Genomic DNA, 19,073 nt, shown 5'->3' with positions numbered 1-19,073 from the left:
AACTGTGTTTTTGTTGAAGTTACTATGACTTTTCCCTAGGTCTCCCTTAGAAGTATGCGAGTTTTATCCACCATTTATTGGTGGCACAGCTAAATCACATTGTCTCTGTAAGCCACAAATCCTGCCAGGTCCCCTGTAAATATATCACCTACCTCACATGGATGTAAGGACTCAAAGATTAGAACAGTGCCTAGCCCCATGGATCTCAATCCTGGCTGTGCTTCAGAACCACCTGGAACTTAGAAAACATAACGATGGCCGTTCCTATCGCAGACACTCCAGTGTAACTGGTATAAAGTAAGGCCCAGGCACTGCTATGTTTTTTAAATTTTTTTCTTAATGTTTTATTACTTATTTTTGAGAGAGAGAGACAGAGAGAGAGACAGAGTGCGAGCAAGGGAGGGGCAGAGAGAGAGAGGGAGACACAGAATCCAAAGCAGCTCCAGGCTCTGTGCCATCAACACAGAGTCTGACGCAGGGCTCGAACTCACCGGCTGTGACATCATGACCTGAGCCGAAATCTGATGCTTAACTGCCTGAGCCACCCAGGCACCCTGAGGCACTGCTATTTTTAAAAGCTTCCTGGTTGAGAACAACCAGCTAAAGTGACTATAGAATAACCATAATTAATGAAATGATTAATATCTTTCTCCATCTATGTTTTACTGGTAAGACACACCAAGTAAACAAGTCACTGTGTATGTTTTTGTTTTTGTTTTTTTAAACTGTAATATAAATTTAACTGTTTTCTGTTTGGTCTCCCTCAGTGCATTCTTTTTAAATAGCAAGTTTAAATATTTGTTCTTCTTTTTTATTACCTCTGCCATTGGGTAAATCTTTCCCTATCCCCGCAATAAGGGTATTGAGCCAGAGATGTGCACTTTGATTTTTCCATCTCTGCCAAGCCAAGATTCTTGGCAAATAGCAGTCCAGAGGCTTCAGGGCCCTGAAGCCAGCACTCAATGGAATCCCTCACATCCCTCTGATGCACAGGGTTTTTATATTTAGAAAAAGGAAATCCAAGATTCAGATGGTCACTGCAGAGCCTGGCCCTCCTTGCTTTGTCAAGGACCCTAAGGAGGGAGTAGGGAAAAAGTGCACGTGCGTCATGGCTCTTTCAGGGACTCTGGTCTCCCACTGCCCTTCACCGGCACATCTTCTCTGAGGAGCAGGAGAAGGGAAAGAGAGAAGGGGTGGACAGAGCCAGCCTAGTTTCTGCTGAGTTCCTGCAAAGACAGAATTCTTTCCGTGACTTGATAACTGTTGTTGGTATCACTCGATGGTAAATGATGGCACTTCTTACCTTGCAGGTAGAACTTTCTAAATAAATTGAAAACCACTTAACCCCAAATGCACTCGAGTTAAAATCTTACCTGGAAAGATGCTCAATCCTCGGTTTACTTCTAAGCTAATGGTCAGGGCTCGAGCGGTGATGCTAAATATTTGTCGCGGTGCAAAGTTCAAACCATCAGTAACCTGAAAGTTAAAGCCTCCTGACATGGCTCCTTCAAAAGAAGAATTAAGCCTTGGTCACTTTGGTTGTTCTGCAAAAGCCACCCCCTTTCACCCTGTCTCCCACCTGATCCCGCTGCCAAGCACCCCCTATCAACGGAAGAATGTGTTCATAGAGTCACTGAGCTCAGCAAACCAAATGTTGCCAAAATGTGAAGTTAAGAGAACTTTATTACTAAAAGTAATAAAGGTCTAAAATGCATATTTCTCCTCCCCGCCGTGACCTAATAAGAGAAAGCAAAGATGTTACCTCCAAGAAATTAAAAAAAATCTTTTAAACATATTCATCACCTGCATTTTATTATCTTGGAATCAGTTTACGCCACCAAAAGTAATGTCTGCATGCTGCACACATGTACATGCACACACACACACACACACACACACACAAGCAGTTTCTGAAATATTGATAATGCTTACTTAATAATACTAAAGTCAAAACTAGGGGGTAGTAAATAACACTTAGTCCCTCCCTCCAAATAATTTCTAATTATTCACTGAACTCAAACTAGCTGTTTTCTGCTAAGGTGGCAAAGAGTGGGGAAGGTGATCCAGGCCCGGCTTTTGTTATATTCCTCCAAGAGGAGAAAGGTACTCCCACACTTCTGTCTAAGGATTAGTGCTATCAATAAAGTTATAAATTAACTTGTGTGTGTTACAGAAATTGAGACAGGCCCCCTATCGATCCCGTCCCCAGGAGCGCTTTACCAGTCTGACTCACAAAGCACCAGGCAAGCTCACAATGTAGACAGCCTGATGTTCGCATTCCCATCACCCTTTGAAAATGTTCAGCCAGCAGTAAATCTGGAGGCCCACGGGTCTTTGCATCATGTAATGGGTAGAAATGTCCTCTTTGTTGCCCTCAGGGACATGTGGCAAGGAACAAAGAAGGCAGGGTCAGACTCTGCAGTTACGTACAAGTACTCCCTTAATAACACAATTTAATAAAGAGCTGGTCGATGGCCTGCCAGCCTCTCGAGTTTCTGTTATCTATGCAAACCCAGAATTCTGAGTCCTCACGAAAAAAGGTTACAGACTTTATAAAAGTTCCCAATACACTCAAGAGTCATAGTTTAAAAAAGAGAGAGAGAGAGAGAAAATTCTGAGTCTGCCTAATTTAAAACAGGGACCCACAATCAAATTTTATTTGTTTGTTTGCTGGCTTGCTTATTTTCACTAGAAATGGCACGTCGAGAGTTGTATTTAATGGAACATGAAATTAGGGAGAGAATGCTTTCTGCCACCAGGCACTTTCAACATTTCACGAATCCAGAAACAAAGTGGGAATGGAATCAAAAGGAATTCTATCAAAATGAATACTAGAATGGTACATTGGGAATGCCCTAACCATCACACTATGGCCAAAAAGAGGAAAGGACAGAAACGTGAGCGTAGGGGTGACCTATAGATTTTCTGTTGTACAACCTCAGATCTTTCTGACAGTACTTTGCGAAGGGCAGCCTGAAATCACTTAGCCTCCCACGTCATGCCTTTATCAACCTACTTAGGTTGTTATGTGAAAAATGAATTAGGTTAATGGCAGAGCACTTTGCAAATATAAATGCTAAGAGGGACTAATTAAACCTAAGCCTGTGTGTGGGGTCAATGATGGACAGATGTAGCTGAGAGGACCAGCTGGTGTCAGCAACAGCCCCCCCTGCAGCTGGGCTCCAGCCACTTTGAGTGTCATCACTGCCTCTGCAGCCGTTTAGAAGATGGAATGGATTGACTTTCAAAGAGCTTGCCTTAACTGTCCTTCCTGCTTTTTTAGGAGAAATTATTTTCCTTACCAGCCAAAAGCGAACACGGACCTGGTAGTTGACTATTAAATGAATCCAGAGCGCTAATTTTCATTTTAGTCCTTCACTGCAAATAATCACTGTAGTTCTTCAACTGACTCTGGCCTCCAGTGGGGTGGCAGAGAGTGGAGAAAGCCCAGCTTTATGGTCAGATCAACTTACATCTTTCTGAGCTTCAGTTTCTTCATCTCTAAAATGGGGTCACTACCTCGCATGGCTCAGAGAACTTCTGCAGAGTAAATGAAGTGGGTCATGTGACCACACTTCCTGCGGTGCCAGCAAGGGCCAGAGAGTCAATGATTCCTTTTCATTGCAAACTACATAGTTGTAGGAATCGGAAACTTCCCTTGGGGGAGTCGCTAGAACAGTCCTCCGGATTTTGAAAATATGATAATCTTTTCGAAAAATAAAAACATTTCTAGGCCCTCGTCTAATAATACTCAGATTGTCAGTATCTAATAATCAAAACCAAACATCGTTGGCGGAAACTTCCTATTAATTCAGTGCCTATTTAAATGAATTGTATCTTATTAATCAGCACATCTGCACACATTTAAAAAATGAGAACATGCATACATGGAAAAGATCATCCAGTCTAGGAACAATGCTTTGGTCCGTATGTGGTAGATTTAGTATCTTGTTGCAATAAAATTAACCCTAGAGGTCCTCAGGCTACGGGTTTGGAACCGCTAGTTGAGAGCGCTCACATAATAAATTATTTTCAGATTATTTGGGGATTCTTTCCGTTAACTGCAAAGATTAGGAAATTACTATATTTGAATTTAGAAGATTTTTTTTTTAACTTTATTTTCTCTACTATATTTTCAAAGAAGTTAATAAAAATAGCTGACCAGGTATGACTGCCAGCTTTCCCATCATGCCCCCTGGCTCTTACACCTTCCCATTCATTCCTACAGGCTGGGAATGGGCTCATTCCCCCTCCCTGTCCAGTGACAAGGGCAGCCTGGAAACAAAGCCAGGCTGGATCACCCCTTCTGCAGATTTACAGTGACTGTTTGGATTATTGATTAACGGAAGGAAAAAAAAAAGGCTTTTAATGTCAGAGTCTTTTAGAATTACAGTTATAGTCACTCATTAGTTTATTCACGTGTTCACCTATTTAATGTTTGTTTTGTTCACTAATGTATCTCTAACATAAGGACCATTACTTGGCACGTAATAGGTATTCGATATAATTTCATTCTTTCAACAAATGTTTGCACTCTCGTGCGGAAGACAGACAACAAACAAATAAACAAAGCAGTCTCTACTACCATGTCAGGAAGTCAGTAAGGGAGGGGGAAGGACAAAGACTAGATGCTCTTTTAATGGGAGGTCAGGAAAAGGCTCTCTGAGAACGTTATATTTGAGCATCGACCTTACATGACCATGTGAGTAAGCCATGTGTGAGTTATAGGTGCTCTCTGATGTTTGCTATCATTAGCCTTACAAAAATGTGCCACTTAAAAAAAAAAAATTACAGGGCCCAGAGGGTTTGGGGATGGCTTGTGGTTTTCAGTCAGCAACTGCTAGGTTTGACTCTCATGTTAGCCTCTGATCGAAACATATTTTAATTTCACATCGTTTCTCTCTATGACATACCAGTGTGTACAAACACTAGCAGGCCCTTGTTGATTTGAGCCTGGGTGAAGTTCTGGATGCTTTGGCCAGGAAAGGACTTGAGAGCCAAATGCCCATTGCTGGGTGGACTGACCCAGTAGATGAGGTCCTGTGGGGAGGAGTCCTCATCTTCCGCACAGAGGTCCCCACTGGTAATCTCGGTGACAGAATTCGCCCATACCTTAAAAAGAAGAGAAGCACAGATCTTGCAAAGACCAGTTCCAATCACATCCCACAAGTAAACTAGATAGCTATGCTACTCTGGCTTCTTGCACAAAGATTGAAAAACTAAAGCAATTCAGGGGCCCCTGGGTGGCTCAGTCAATTAAAGCGTCCAATATCGGCTCAGGTCATGATCTCGCGGTTCCTGAGTTCGAGCCCCGTGTCGGGCTCTGTGCTGACAGCTCGGAGCCTGGAGCCTGCTTTGGATTCTGTGTCTCCCTCTCTCTCTGACCCTCCCCCACTCAAGGTCTGTCTCTCTCAAAAATAAATAATGATTAAAAAAAAAAACAAAAGCAATTCACTACAGCTTTTAAACTATGAGGATTCTTAATTCAAAACAGACATATAATTAAATACCTGATGAAATACAGGACATGCTGTAGTGTTTGTTGAATTTATGAGGTTTATGAAGTCCCAATTAAAAAATAGCATTTGTAATTATTTATTCAAAATTAATTATTTAAAGTGCACATTTACTTACATAAAGTATAATAACAATAAAAGTTGATGGCTGCTAAGCTCCTTCTGTACGCTTGGCATATGCTAAGGATGGAAGCATATGCAAAGATTCCACATGGAATTTTAGAAAATCCTAGAACCTACTTCATGAGGTTGATTTAAGGATTTCTATTTATTATTTTAAGAGGCGAATGATTTCACCAGATTTTAAATATTTGAGGGAAAACACACATTGCACACTGAAAACATTTTCCTTTATCTTACCTGTCTTGCAGGAAAACACATACCTGGTGCCTATGGCCTTGCAATGTTTGCTGTGCGGGTAGCTCATCCACAATTATTTCTGAGTAATAGTCTCTAATTTAAGATATATTTACCTTGCCTAAATACCTTCGTTCCACAATTCACCATTAATTGAGCATCTACCATGTTCCAGGCAATGTTCTGGGTGCTTACAATTCATCAGTAAAAGAAACAGAGTCCTATCCTCATGAAGCCTACATTCCAGCAGGAGGGGATGAAGGGATACGGGGAAGAAACAACAGGCAGAATAAAGAAATGAGCAACGTGGACTGTTAGGAGTTCCCTGGCACTGTGAAAAAAAAAGTGAAATAGATCAAAATGAGGGGCTCAGAAGTGGGAGAATGTTAAATAGGAGGCTCATTTGAGGAAAACTGGAAGGAAGTGAAGGAGGAGCCATGTGGATATCTGGGGAAAGAACATCCAGGCAGAGGGAACAGTCCAAAGGTAAGAGCAAGCTTCAGCTGTATGAGGAGCAGCAAGGAGGTCAGTATGGCAGGAGAAGAACAAGTGAGATGAAGAAGACAAGAAGAGGAGTCAAGAACGTAGTGGAAGGTCAAATCCTGCAGCGTCTTGATGGCCACTGTAAGAACTTTGGCTTTTACTTGAGTGCAATGGGGAATCATCGTCGGGCTTTAGGTGAGGAGTAACTGGGCCTTAACAGAACCCTTGTGGCTTCTGTGTCAAGAATAGACCATGGGAAGGCAGGGGTAGAGGCAGGGAGACCACTTAGCAGGTGACTGTAATAATCCCAGAGAGGGATGAGAGAACAGAGTGGCCAGAAGTGGTTGAGGTGGTAAGAAGTGGTCAAATTCTAGGTGCATGTTGAAGAAGGAGCCAACAGGGTTTCCGATGAATCAGATGTGGTGAGGTGTGGAAGAAGGAAAGGTGGAAGAATGAAAGAACGACTCCCTGGTTTGGGCCTCAAAACCCAGAAGGACAGAATGATCATCAACTGAAATGAGGAGATCTGCAGATAGGGTGGATTTGGGAACTAAGATCAGGAATTCAGTCGTGAACATGTTGAGATGAAAATATATATTTAGACATTGAATCACATTTGATGGAACGAGGCTGTCTTGAGTTTCTATAACCACGCAGTCACATGGTATTTCACTAACACTAAAAATGGGTGGCATTATCGCTAACTAAAATTTCATATTTCTATCTGTATTTATAAATGTCTTCCCTATAGAAACACTATGCATACTTTCAAGCTTACGTCATTCTTTGCTGCCTCTCTAGAGCCTTATCATCTATGCTTGTTACCAACTTGTTTAAAAATTCAATCCTAAGTGATTTAAAAGCTATCTCTCTGGTCTAAGGGGCTGCTTTCCTTAGTAGTGTAGGGAGCTGATGAAATATCTTAATTCATTCCCACTCATTATCTAATAACTATTTAAATAGAATTTGAGAAAGGGATATCAGAAAATACATGATTCCTACATTTTCATATGAGGCATGATACACCATTTCAGCTATGTAACCTTGGGCATGTTTCTTAATTTCCCTGTGCCTTAATTGCCTAATTAGTAAGCTGGGAATGATAGAATTATTACGGATAATGAGTGATTTGAGTTATATAAAGTACTTAGAATAAGCTTCACCTGGCGCATAGTAAGAATTCAATAAATATTAGCTTTACATTATCCATATCCTTCATCAGAGTTGGTTCTAAAGATAGAATACGCTTTTTTTTTTTAACATTACTTAAAAATCATGATTACCATTACTGGAGCCCTTCTATAACATGAACTTCAGCTTTTCTTTAATTCCACAGCATCTCTCCATAATTTGGGGTGCATAGTTCATCTGTTTCATGATTGTACTATCAATGGATGCTCTTATATCTTGGCTTTGGGAATATGCCCACTGAGGACTTTTCAGCCCTAACCTCTAAGGACATCAGTTTTTTAATCGCTCCCAGGATTGCTGATCAGCCTAATGTTCAAATGATAAGGCTTTGGTCTTCAGTTCATCACGGAAAGCCGCCAGTGTCTCTAAAATATACAATTGGACTATTTAACAAAATTCCAAGGCCGCTGATTCTACGTTTTCACTTTTTACATTTTAAAATCCATCCATGTGTCTTATTCTCCTTTCTTTAGGAACATAAGCTGGTTTGGAAATGCACTGCCATTCTCTTCCTGTGACTCGTAGAGACTCATTTTTTCCAGGACTGTGCATACAGAAGCTGGATGAAGCATGTTTTCCACTGTGGCTACTCTCCCGTCCTACTCTCCTTTTGCCCCCTCTTGCCTCTGTAATATACCATCTTTCAAAACAAGTGGAAAACCTGCCACTCAAAACAAGACCTGGTAACTTCAGGTCTTCATTTCCACTCAAACCAAATTTAGTTCAGTTCACAGCCCCACTGCTTTGGGTGAGGCTCGATTTAGTGCCCAGTCATCGGTAAAATAGTCATATCTAAAAAAAATTTTAACTCATTTATTGGAATAAATTTTTTTTAATTCACCTTTAAATTAAACAGAAGGCCAGTGGAATTTAGAGACCTAATTACAATCCAGGATAATCCTAATTATGATCCTAATGTTTAAAAACCCAGACCTCTGTTTTGAGCTTCATGTGAGGGATGTGAAGTGTTTCTAAAGTTGCCATCCCACTATCCGACCCTTCTAGGCCTTCAGTCAAAATCTCAGGCTTTGCTGCCCTAATTCTTCCACTGTCCCAAGCCCTCAAAGCTTTTTTTAGTGATGACAAGTACTTATCAGAAACAAACAAATGGTTCTATTCTGGGTATAAAAGACAACAACAAAACAAAATGTACAGTACTGAAAGCCAAAGTTGAAAAACAGGAAAATGAAGCCCCCTTGTGGACACAGATACGTTTGGTCAGCTATGCCCAGAAATTACTGGTCATACTTGAATACAAAAGTACTCAGGAGAATATATTTCATGATAAAATGCAAAGGATTCACCTGAGTTGGTCTAACTCCACGTCCTAACTCCAGGGTGTCACAACGGAAATGATTTCCTGCACCACTGAATGACTTTGGAGTCCAACCAGTCACAAGTCTCATGGTTTAATGGCATGCTGTTTAAAATACTTCAGGAGAAAGGGGTGTATTTGAAATGCTATGACAGAATGGTTAACATTCAGATTTCTGCCTGTGAAGTCCTATCCAGAGTCTGAGATGTTATCAGTGAGTTTACCCTCTATGCCCCCACCTCCTTCTCCCAAATAGACTGCAGATAACCCTTCTTGCCACTTCTCCAAGCTCTGATGACAAGTAAGGAGAGTAAGTGGTCATGTGATAAGCTGAAGGTCTTGAGAAGATTCTGTTTAGAGAGTCAAAGACAGCATAGAATCTCGGGACTATGATGGCTAATATTCTGTGTCAAATTGACTAGGCCATGGGGTGCCCAGATATTTGGTTAAACATTATTCTGGGTGTTTCCATGAGAATGTTTTTGGATGAGATTGACATTGAAGTCAATCGACTGAATAAAGCCAAGAAGTCTCCCACACATAGGTGAGCCTCATACAATCAGTTGAAGGCCCGAGGTGAATAAAAAGTCTGATTCTCCTGGGAGTAAAGAGAATTCTTTTCTGTCTGACTGCTTTTGAGTTGGGACATCAGGTCTTCTTGTGACCTTCATAGGGAAACTATACCATTGGCTCTCCTGGGTTTCCAGCTTGATGACTCACCCTACAGATCTTGGAACTTGCCCACCTCCATAATCACATAAGCCAATTTCTTATAATAAATATGTGATAATATAATTCCTTATCATATATATAATATATGTATCTGTTATACATGTATATATATATAATTCTTTATAATAAATATACATATATGTAATCTATGTATCTTTACACATACACATATACCAACCCACAACTCAATCACGGTTTTTCTGTCAAGGAAGAGGAGTCTCAGAGAAATTTTGCCTAAATTGGGCAAGTTACAACACTTGAACTCTGTTCTTCTAACTTTAATCCAGAACGTTCAAGGCAGGGAATGAGATTCTTACTGAATAAATTCAGAAAGAGCCAGTATCAAATGACCACATCCATTAAAACTGGGAAGTCGCCCCCTTCCTGGCCTGGATCCAGGCTATCCAGGGAAGAAGGTAAGAAGAAAGGAAATGGCCCTTGCCCACAGCTACTCTTCCTTTTTTCTTGAGAGAAACTCTCTGATATTGAGGACGGGGGGGAAAGGATCTGGGCAAACGGCCTGAGCAAGCACAAGGTTCATGGCAGAGACTGTATCTCGCTAATTTAAAGGGAAGACACAATGTACACAGTCTAATGTACACATTTTTCCTCCCACATTTTAATGTTCTGAACGCCTTAAATGGACGGGAATCTTTCAGTACAATAAAGTATCGTTAAGTTGATGGTGCATCTTGTAACAGACAGCACCTCAAAGCTGCAAGCCAAACCCAGGAGAGGGCTTCAGTTCCTTTCCACGAGGAAGCCTGAGAGTTCACTACTTTATTCCTCGGTCTTCCTGTCCCTCAGCCCACTCCAGCTCTTCCCCCATGTCTGTCTAGATTTAGGCCACTCCCCTGGATCTTCCTCATCCTGCAGTTTTGCACCACACAGCAAAATGCCCAACTCCTCTGCCGAGGTTCCTGGGCAAACGCTTGCGTGCCAATCCAACTGCCGCAGACCTATTCCGTAAAGTCCACTTTGGTAGGAGCAAGAGGCACAACAGCTTTGGGGCTTTTTTCTTACTAATAAAGACAGCCCTTGATCACATGGATGCACCGGCAGAGCTTGAGTCAGTCATGGGTGGCGGGCAAAGCGGCAGAGCATGATGGTGAGACAGTCAGACTTCCCACACCTTCCCTTGGTGCCGCTCTGGGTCTCAGGGTTCCCATTATAATGAGGACATTCATAACAAGATGCTTTGTACAGTTGTGAAAATGATACCACTTCTGGAAGATGTCCAGTACTATACTCCGTAAGCACACAATAAACGTAAGCTTTTATAACTGTGCTTTAATCATCGCTGACACCTACAATCCCTCACTCTGGCGACAACCTACTTCTCAGATCGCTTTGCTGAGAGTGAATTCAGTGGATACTAGCACAACAAGAATCTGTGAAAACAGAGGTAGGCCTACCAATGTGACCAGCTAGAACCATTCCCAGGCTGTTTGGACAATGACCGGGAAGTAAACTCAAAATTAAGTGACAAGTTACAAAGGCATAAACACCATTAGTTTCTCACTTAAAACGTAGAGGCTGAATAATGAGCCAAGCTGTAAAATAAGAGCACAAACAAGTCTATTCCTAGATCCAACTATTTCGAGCAAGTAAAAACAGATTTTTAAACCCCAGAATGTTTACATGTTTAACAACATAAAATGTTCTCATTAGATTAGCCCCTGGTGAGCTCTGCTCATGTCTACCTCTCCTGCATCCCTTATGACTATCCAGCTTCCTCTGGACTTCTAAAGTATCTATTTTTTTTTTTAATTTTTTAATGCTTATTTATTTTTGTGGTGGGGGGAGGATGGCAGAGAGAGAGAGGGAGACACAGAATCTGAAGCAGGCTCCAGGCTCCGAGCTGTCAACACAGAGCCTGATGCGGGGCTTGAACCCATGAACTGTGAGATCATGACCTGAGCCGAAGTCAGACGCTTAACAGACTGAGCCACCCAGGCACCCCTAAAGTATCTATTATTAACTATTTACTCTCACAAGAGGTATAAACAAGGCTGAAATTGACACATACATATGTTGGAAGATTTGTCTCATCCAAATTTCAAAGTGAATACTTCAGATTCCCATACCTGGGCGTATCTGAAGAATGAGTCCCCCAGGAGCTTTAATGTGCGAAGGGCCAAGGATTCTTCCAGAAATGCAGCTAACACTAAAGGAAGAAAGAGTGGAGACAAAAGCCCGGTCTCTGAAACGTGGGCCAGTGCTGGGGGAATTGACAGTTTATATTTTCATTTACTCCTCCCTTCACAAAATATTTTTTGTTTACTAGGTGTCAGTCATTGTTGGAGAGCATGACAAAAGACAAGAACAAGCCATCGGGCTCCCGTGCTGTCACTCTGTCCTCAGCCTGTCATTCAGCTGTCATGCGATTTCCTCGTCTGTCCAAAGAGGAATGGTCCAGTGAGGGAAATGGTAGCACATCTCAGTGAGCTAGAAGCTCTCAAGAGTGTTACCTGGCACATACTGTAAATAGCTAACAATTCTTTTTTGAGCACTTACTACTACAATAGCTGTAATTATTCTCCAAGCCAGAACAGCAAATTCACGCCCAAGTCTTTAGAAGAAGGATCAGTGAGAACGAGTGATTTAAGACCAAGAAAATCTGCTGAATGAAAGCTTTGGGATACTTGAGCGTAAACAGGCTTCAGATCAGGGGAGGAGCCAAGTGGTGGACACCATGCGACAGCCAAAACACGTTTCTTTATCTGAGTGCCTAAGAAGCACCCCCAGGGGATTCTCAGAAAGAGTGAAGAGTGATGGAAGCTCCCAGAAATAGCAAAAGACTGTCACATGACTGTATAGTGTTTTTGTTTTGTTTTGTTTTGTTTTAATTCTAATACTGGTACAGCCTTGGAGTTTTTCAGTAATGATAGCTACCATTTATTGGGTCCCATCCACGTGTCAGACACTGTGGGAGAGTTTTACATCATTTTATCGCTTACTCCTCACAAGTCTGCCTCCATTTCCCACCACCTCGATAAAAGCAAACTGAAGGGCTAAATAACTTGCCCAACGTCACACACTTCACACTAGGGAGTTGATGCTCACCTGCCCACCCTAACTAGAAGAGGCTATGCCTTGGGGAATACGGTGAGAATGACACCCACTCAAGAAATACAATCTGACGGCAACTCATTGGGATTCATCATCTCCCAACTGTTACCAAACAGAATGTCCTGGTAACAACTAACACTTATTTAAAACCAGTAGGAATATGTTAATTATACATACATAGTCCTATGTCTTGTTATTTAACATTAGAAATAATACAAAAGAAAATCAAATTGGTAGTGTTGAGATTACTATGATAAAAAGCAAGGAGCACTTACCTTAAGGATGTTATTGGCTGTTATTATTGGAGCCTCATCATTTACTGATTCCACAGTTACAAAAAGAGTTTGGGGCAAACTCTGTTTTCCAAGCTCTGAGCTATTTGCAAAGATGGTGAAATTGTCAAGAAGCTCCTCACTATCATCATGCACATAGTAAATCGCTTCATTTTCCACCTATAACCACCAATAACAAAAATCACCAATTTACTGAAATGTGATTTAAAAACAGGAACACATTGCTATCATCCTAATTTTTATGCCTCTCTGAAACACAGAAGCATGTGTCCATCCTATGAGGTTGGATTCCAACAGAGTGGAGATTTTGATGGATGGCATAGTTTTTATGAAGTGATGCCACATCCTGGAAATAAGTTTGAGGAGGAATGGAATGATGCTGCAACATGGGGTAGTAAAGAGAACTCTAGACTGGTAATCGGGAAACCTGAGTTCAAAGGCTATTTCTCCAAACAAAATGTGTTGTAGGTAAGTGATATCATTTGGCTGCTCTTCCAGTGGAATGACACCCACTAAAATTCAGACTCTACTTGCTTATTTACAGTGACTAATGTTTAAAATTGTGGAATGTTTTGTTAGACAATTCCGAATGTTAGGTTCAGGCTCTGAAGCTTCTACCCACTTGTTGGACTTCGGTTGTTTGGCGACATCTGGACCAGGGCAACTATTAAGTTTCCCCAAACTTCCCTTTTCTGAACTAAGCATGCATTATTTCTGTAACTGTTCTTTGTATGAGAGACGATACATGCTACCTCCTAATCCTTTTCCTCCTCCAGAGCACAATCATTTTTTGATACATCTCTTAACAGACACTACCCATAACTAGCTACCACACATCTCCTGTGGACGGAATATAATGAAATACATCAAAACCAAATTGTCTATCAAGGCAGACTTCCCTCACCCTGATAACACAAATGAAAACCTTTACTCAGGTCCTTGTTAGGGTTCATCTTTCTTATTTTCATTCTGAAACGGTCAGTAAGTGAATTAATTATTCCTCTTGGATTTGTAACAACCACAAATTTGATCAGAATGCCTTTCATGTCCTTAAGGCTCTGATGGAAAATACTGAGGAGCACAAGATCATAATTAGAGACCAAGAGAGTTTTAAAGCTGGAAGGGAACTTAGCTTCAGTGAGCCTGTGACCCAAACAGACAATGGCAGACAACTTCCAAAGCCCAACAGGAGTAGCTGAACTTCTGAAAAAGTCTCTGAGGTTGTGTTTGTTTTGATAAAATACTGCCAAAGAATTCAACCGTTCAACTTTGCCCATTCCTATGGTGCACTTCCTTTGAGCAAATACTTTTGATCTCTTAGAGGTGTTTCTGATGAGTTGAAAAGTTCATGAAGAGTCTCAAGGGAAAGTTTTGGCCACTGTACAAAGGTGCTATGGGAATTTCTTTGGAGTTCTGTGGGCAGAAGAATTCCAGAACATAGGTCTGAGCACAAGTTCTGAAAGATGCTGGTTTAAGCTATTTGAAAATAAACATAGAAGATGGCATTGATCAGAATGTGAGAGAATTTATACCGAAAATGCTTTAGAAACATAGTATTTAAGTACAAGTTGCCTCCTCAGTATTTTTCCTGGAGAAATACATCACTTCTTCACTGGAGTGGTACTCCCCCAAATTACATGCCATTTAATATGCATTAATCCAAAGGCAAAGAGAAGATTTGGTGGGGATTTTGCCTATTTCTAGACTTCTAACACTAGAAAGATATCAGCTCACCTGAGCTTAAAAGACATAACAAGCTTACAGAAAATCTTAAAAGGTTGAAAAGTATTCGGTCTCCTGTCACCAGACTGTTCCGTCCCTCCTTGCTCCCCATTTCACTTCATGTTAAAGGAGAAGCAGAAGGCCCTCCTGTGCTGGACCTCCTTAACCTCATCTACAGCTCTCCCAGCACAGCATGGAATCCCTTTCCTGCTCTCCACACAGCTGTTCACTTGCCTTTCCCTCTGCCTGAATGCTCTTCTTCCATATCTACCCACTCACCCATCCGTCACCTCCTCCAGGCGTCTCCTCGGATGCTGCCTTCTCAATGGCGCCTCCCCTGACCATTTGATTTGACCCTGCACACACACACACACACACACACACACACACACACCACTGAAGGCTCCAGCATTTCCCAGCTCCCTTTCCTCGTTTATTTTTCCCCACAGCACTAATCTTCACTCAATATGCCATTTATTTCACTTATTTGTTTTGTCTGTTGTCTCACTCTGCCTCCTTCTTTCCTCCACCAGGAGAAAAGATTATTAAAACATGGATTATTGCTGGATATGTTCACCCCTGTATCCCCAGGACCTAGAACTGGCATGCCTGACACATAATAGGTATTCAAAAACAATTTGCTGAATGAATGAAGGGCAAACATGGCCAGGGGCTCCTTCTCCCAGCCACTAACACTATGGCCATTAGTTGTTAGGGATTAGTGCCACTTTACGTGAAAACAGTGATGTCGCAAAACCTGGAGACCTTAGAGTCACATAGGAAGAGAAAGTGTGAAGGGGTCATCTGGAAGAGCAGACAAACATGACCTTGACTGTGAACAAGGCTACACAATCACATAGATACTCCAGGGAACACACAGACTTGACCTACAGATTTCAACCAACCATTCTAAAGACACGCTTCTTACAAAGTGTAATTAATAATGAATTGGCCAAGACAGGACCACAATTTAGTGCTCTCTCCCTCACCTAGAGCACACAAGGTGAACAATAGTAGATTCAACTTGCACCAGAGCAAGTGGTCATCTTGGAGGGTTTGTTGAGCCATTGAGACGGAAGCCATGAGGAAGAGACGTCTGCAGGGAGGCATTAAAGGATCAGTTTCCCTGGGTCCCCAGTAGAGAAGCACTGATTTCCAAGGTTGTTTTCAGTCCTCAGGATTCTCTGTTTCTCACCATGGCTCCCTAATGCCTCCTGGTTCAGTCTAACCCTCTCAACATGTAATTCAAGACTCTCCCCCAGTCTGGCCCCAGTTCTCTCTGCCGCTCCTAAGCCCATCCACAAGTCTTGCGGGGTGTTCCGCAGCCCCCAGAACCAATTCACTTTAATACCTCCATGTCCTTGGCTAGGCTGTTGCCTTTGTTCATGCTGCTTTTTAAAAATGTTTTCTCCTCTGCTATCTCCCTGATCTTTCTCTCTTTCCTCAAGTCTTGCTTAAACGTTATTCCCTCTGTAAAGTCTTCCCTATCCTCTTCAATTAGAGTCAGATGTAACAACTCTGAACTTCTTAGCACCACTGAAGAATGCTCTGTGAGGCATCAAAAGGGGGTACCTCATATTAAAGCTTGTATGCCTCATCCCCCCCCCCCTCCACACACACACAGCATCTCCTGAGAGCAAGCAATATGGCTCCTTATCATGGCAACCTTGCATAGCAACTTAAACAGAATAAGAGTTTAATAAATCGATTCAAGTCCGTTGATAAGATGAAATCCTGAGAAGCAAAATAAAGCAGCCCACATGGGTTTACAGCTAACTAGACAAAGATACCCAGAGATGCCAGGTGGTTGTTAAAGGTCTCTAACCTGAAGAGTGCGTATCCCTAGGATCTTATACAGGAAATGGTGGTAAGATACTTTTCAATACTTAGGAATGGAAATCATTCTTTTATTCATGATAAGAAAGCCAAATCTCACAATAATACCAACCTAGCCCAAAGCAAAGAAACCTGAGAGCAGCCCAGAGTTAATTGGTTATTTTACACTGAACACTAGATTGGAAGTTGTACCCAGCTTGTATTGTATTGTGGGGACTGGACCATGGAGCCATTGATAGCACTACGCTCACATAGGGCATGGTACCAAGTAAACACTCTATCAGCATCTGTTGATTGAATAATGGAACGAATAAAGGAGTAAATCCACTAGGGACTAAAGCATGTCTAGGTTAAATATCTAGGGTGACACGTTGAGTGGCGCAGTGAGTGTGGAGGTCCTCTAGCGTTAGGCAGCCAGGATGATGCAGTGGCTAGAAGCCCATGACACAGGAGCAAAGTGGGAGAACCTAGAGATGTTTAAGCCAAAGAAGATAAAACCCAAGGGAACTTGATAACTTTTTCTTTCAAGTGTTTAAAGAGCTTTTACAAAAGGAGGTCTTGATTTGTTCTGTGAGCTATCAGAGCCAGGACCTTGGAGAAGTGTCTAAGTGGCAGACTTCAGATCAGCATAAAGAACTTTCTAACATTTGACGTGTTTTTAAACTGGAAGTGTCCACTGCAAGAAGAAGTGAGTTCTCCATTGCTGAATATATTTAAATAATGGCTGGATGACCTCTTTATAGGGTTACCATGGAAGAGGCTTCTAGCATCTGTTAGGAGGTTAAGCTGGACCCTCTTTCAAGTTTCATCACTCCTGAGAGTCCATTAATCTAAATAACAAATAGCAATTTCTTCCTCTTATCCCATATACCCAAATGTATTAACTGAGATTTATTACCTGTTTCCTGGTAAACTTCATTAGCTTTATTCTTGGAAAATTAGAATTTTCAACATAACCGTGTTGTGGTGGTTTGAGCAGAACAAATTCACAGTCAACTCCCTCAAAATATTTGCTTGGAATTTTGAGATAGTCTTCCAGAAGTGCTTTGGAACCACCTTCCTGGACTGTGAAATTTTGTACCTCCAGAGGAATCCGCTTAGGGACGATATCCACCAAAATTTCAATTCCATTCACAGCTTGGATACCACTCACCACATCCAGTAAAAAATGGTCCTGTTGTTGCTCAGGAGCTATCTGTACATAATGGATATTGCCATCATCAATATCCTGTTGTGTAAAAATCAGAGGGGACTTTTCATCTGCACCCAAGCTGCCTTCTTCAGGTAAAGATTTTCGGAGGTATCCATGCATCGGCGGAATTCTGACGATGAACATTGCCTCTGCAGGAATATTATCTTCATGCACAGCCTTGAGTTTTTATACATAACACACAGACACAAAAAGAAAAACACAATACTCATAAGAGTCAAGACCCTTTGATGAGCCAAATTGTTTTCTATTAATGTCTGAAAATGGCTTAAGTTACAATCAGGGTTAATACACAGTGTAAGCCTGGGTCTGGTTCCGGTGACCATGTCAATATTTGCATTTAGCCGTGGTTGCAAAGAAATGTAATGGTCAACAAAACTTGAAAAGCTACTAACGCATTAACAAGGCATCATTCTCAGCAGGAAGATACCCTGGACTCAGAATGTTGAGGTAAAAAGAAATAAAATGGTATAAGGAGAAGGAATAAAAATGGTTGAAGAAGCAGAAGCTGAATCACTAAAATTTCAAGACTTTAGAGGAAAGTTTACTTTTCTTTCCCACTTTAACTGGCTCAGCATTTTCAATATATATTGAATTTATTGATTCAGCAAAATCCATCTCAGTCATTGTAACTGATTTATAGTCACTAAACTACACATGCCCCCTGGTGGTGAAACACATACTCTCCAAGATCCTAAAAAAGAAATGAGGAAAGCTGGTGACCCCCATATTCCGATAGTCAAACTCATTTAGTAAATTGCTTCTGATTTGTGTTCATTTCTTCTTGATGTTATTGGCTGCATTTCGCAAACAAGTAAACTCCTTTGCAGTCCTGAGGGTAGATTCAGAATAGCCTGTATTTGTGGCCAGTTGTCACAAATCACAGTTTATACACCCTATACAGAATTACCCTAAAAAGAACATGATCTCCTAAGTGTGATCAGTGGGGCTTTGCCTGCTGGAAGCTTCTAAGGAGGAGCCCCAGGAAACCTTCTGGTGTGAGGTCTCACCCCAGACATTCCACAAGTCTAGGCCAATTTTATCCATCAATTTCAGGAAACCAAATGAGACCACATTAAGGAAATTAACTGTGTAATATAGCATCCTCTGCTGTTCAAGGAATCCTTTCTACGTTTAAGTTGCCCTAAGTTTTTATACCCTGCTTCATCCCATTATGAATGTAATTCAGATGAAATGAAATGTTGGCAGTGTTTCTATAAGAAATGAAAAACGTAAAGATCTCTTAATTTACTCTAATACGCACATCACCTCCTCATTCCCAGTGCATCCTACACTAAACATACACACATTGTGTGTGTGCTGGTGTGCACTAAGCTTTAACACAA

At 41.4% G+C, this 19,073-nt stretch overlaps 1 protein-coding gene across 1 annotated transcript in view; it reads right to left on the bottom strand.

Annotated features, from left to right (window-relative positions):
* The window catches only part of LOC122198418 (chondroitin sulfate proteoglycan 4-like), a 61,748-nt gene that overhangs the window by 27,093 nt on the left and 15,582 nt on the right, over window positions 1-19,073 (bottom strand). Inside the window, exons 4-7 of the mRNA XM_042903027.1 lie at window positions 17,416-17,886; window positions 12,942-13,118; window positions 4,914-5,112; window positions 1,374-1,505 (exon numbers count right to left, since the gene is read on the bottom strand). Of these exons, the coding sequence (XP_042758961.1) occupies window positions 1,374-1,505; window positions 4,914-5,112; window positions 12,942-13,118; window positions 17,416-17,886 (979 nt within the window). The remainder of the gene's footprint in view (window positions 1-1,373; window positions 1,506-4,913; window positions 5,113-12,941; window positions 13,119-17,415; window positions 17,887-19,073) is intronic.

This window comes from Panthera leo, chromosome A1 (assembly GCF_018350215.1).
Source record: "Panthera leo isolate Ple1 chromosome A1, P.leo_Ple1_pat1.1, whole genome shotgun sequence".
NCBI lineage: Eukaryota > Metazoa > Chordata > Mammalia > Carnivora > Felidae > Panthera > Panthera leo.
The sequence above is the reverse complement of the archived record's forward strand: the minus strand, read 5'-3'. Positions and strand labels throughout refer to the sequence as shown.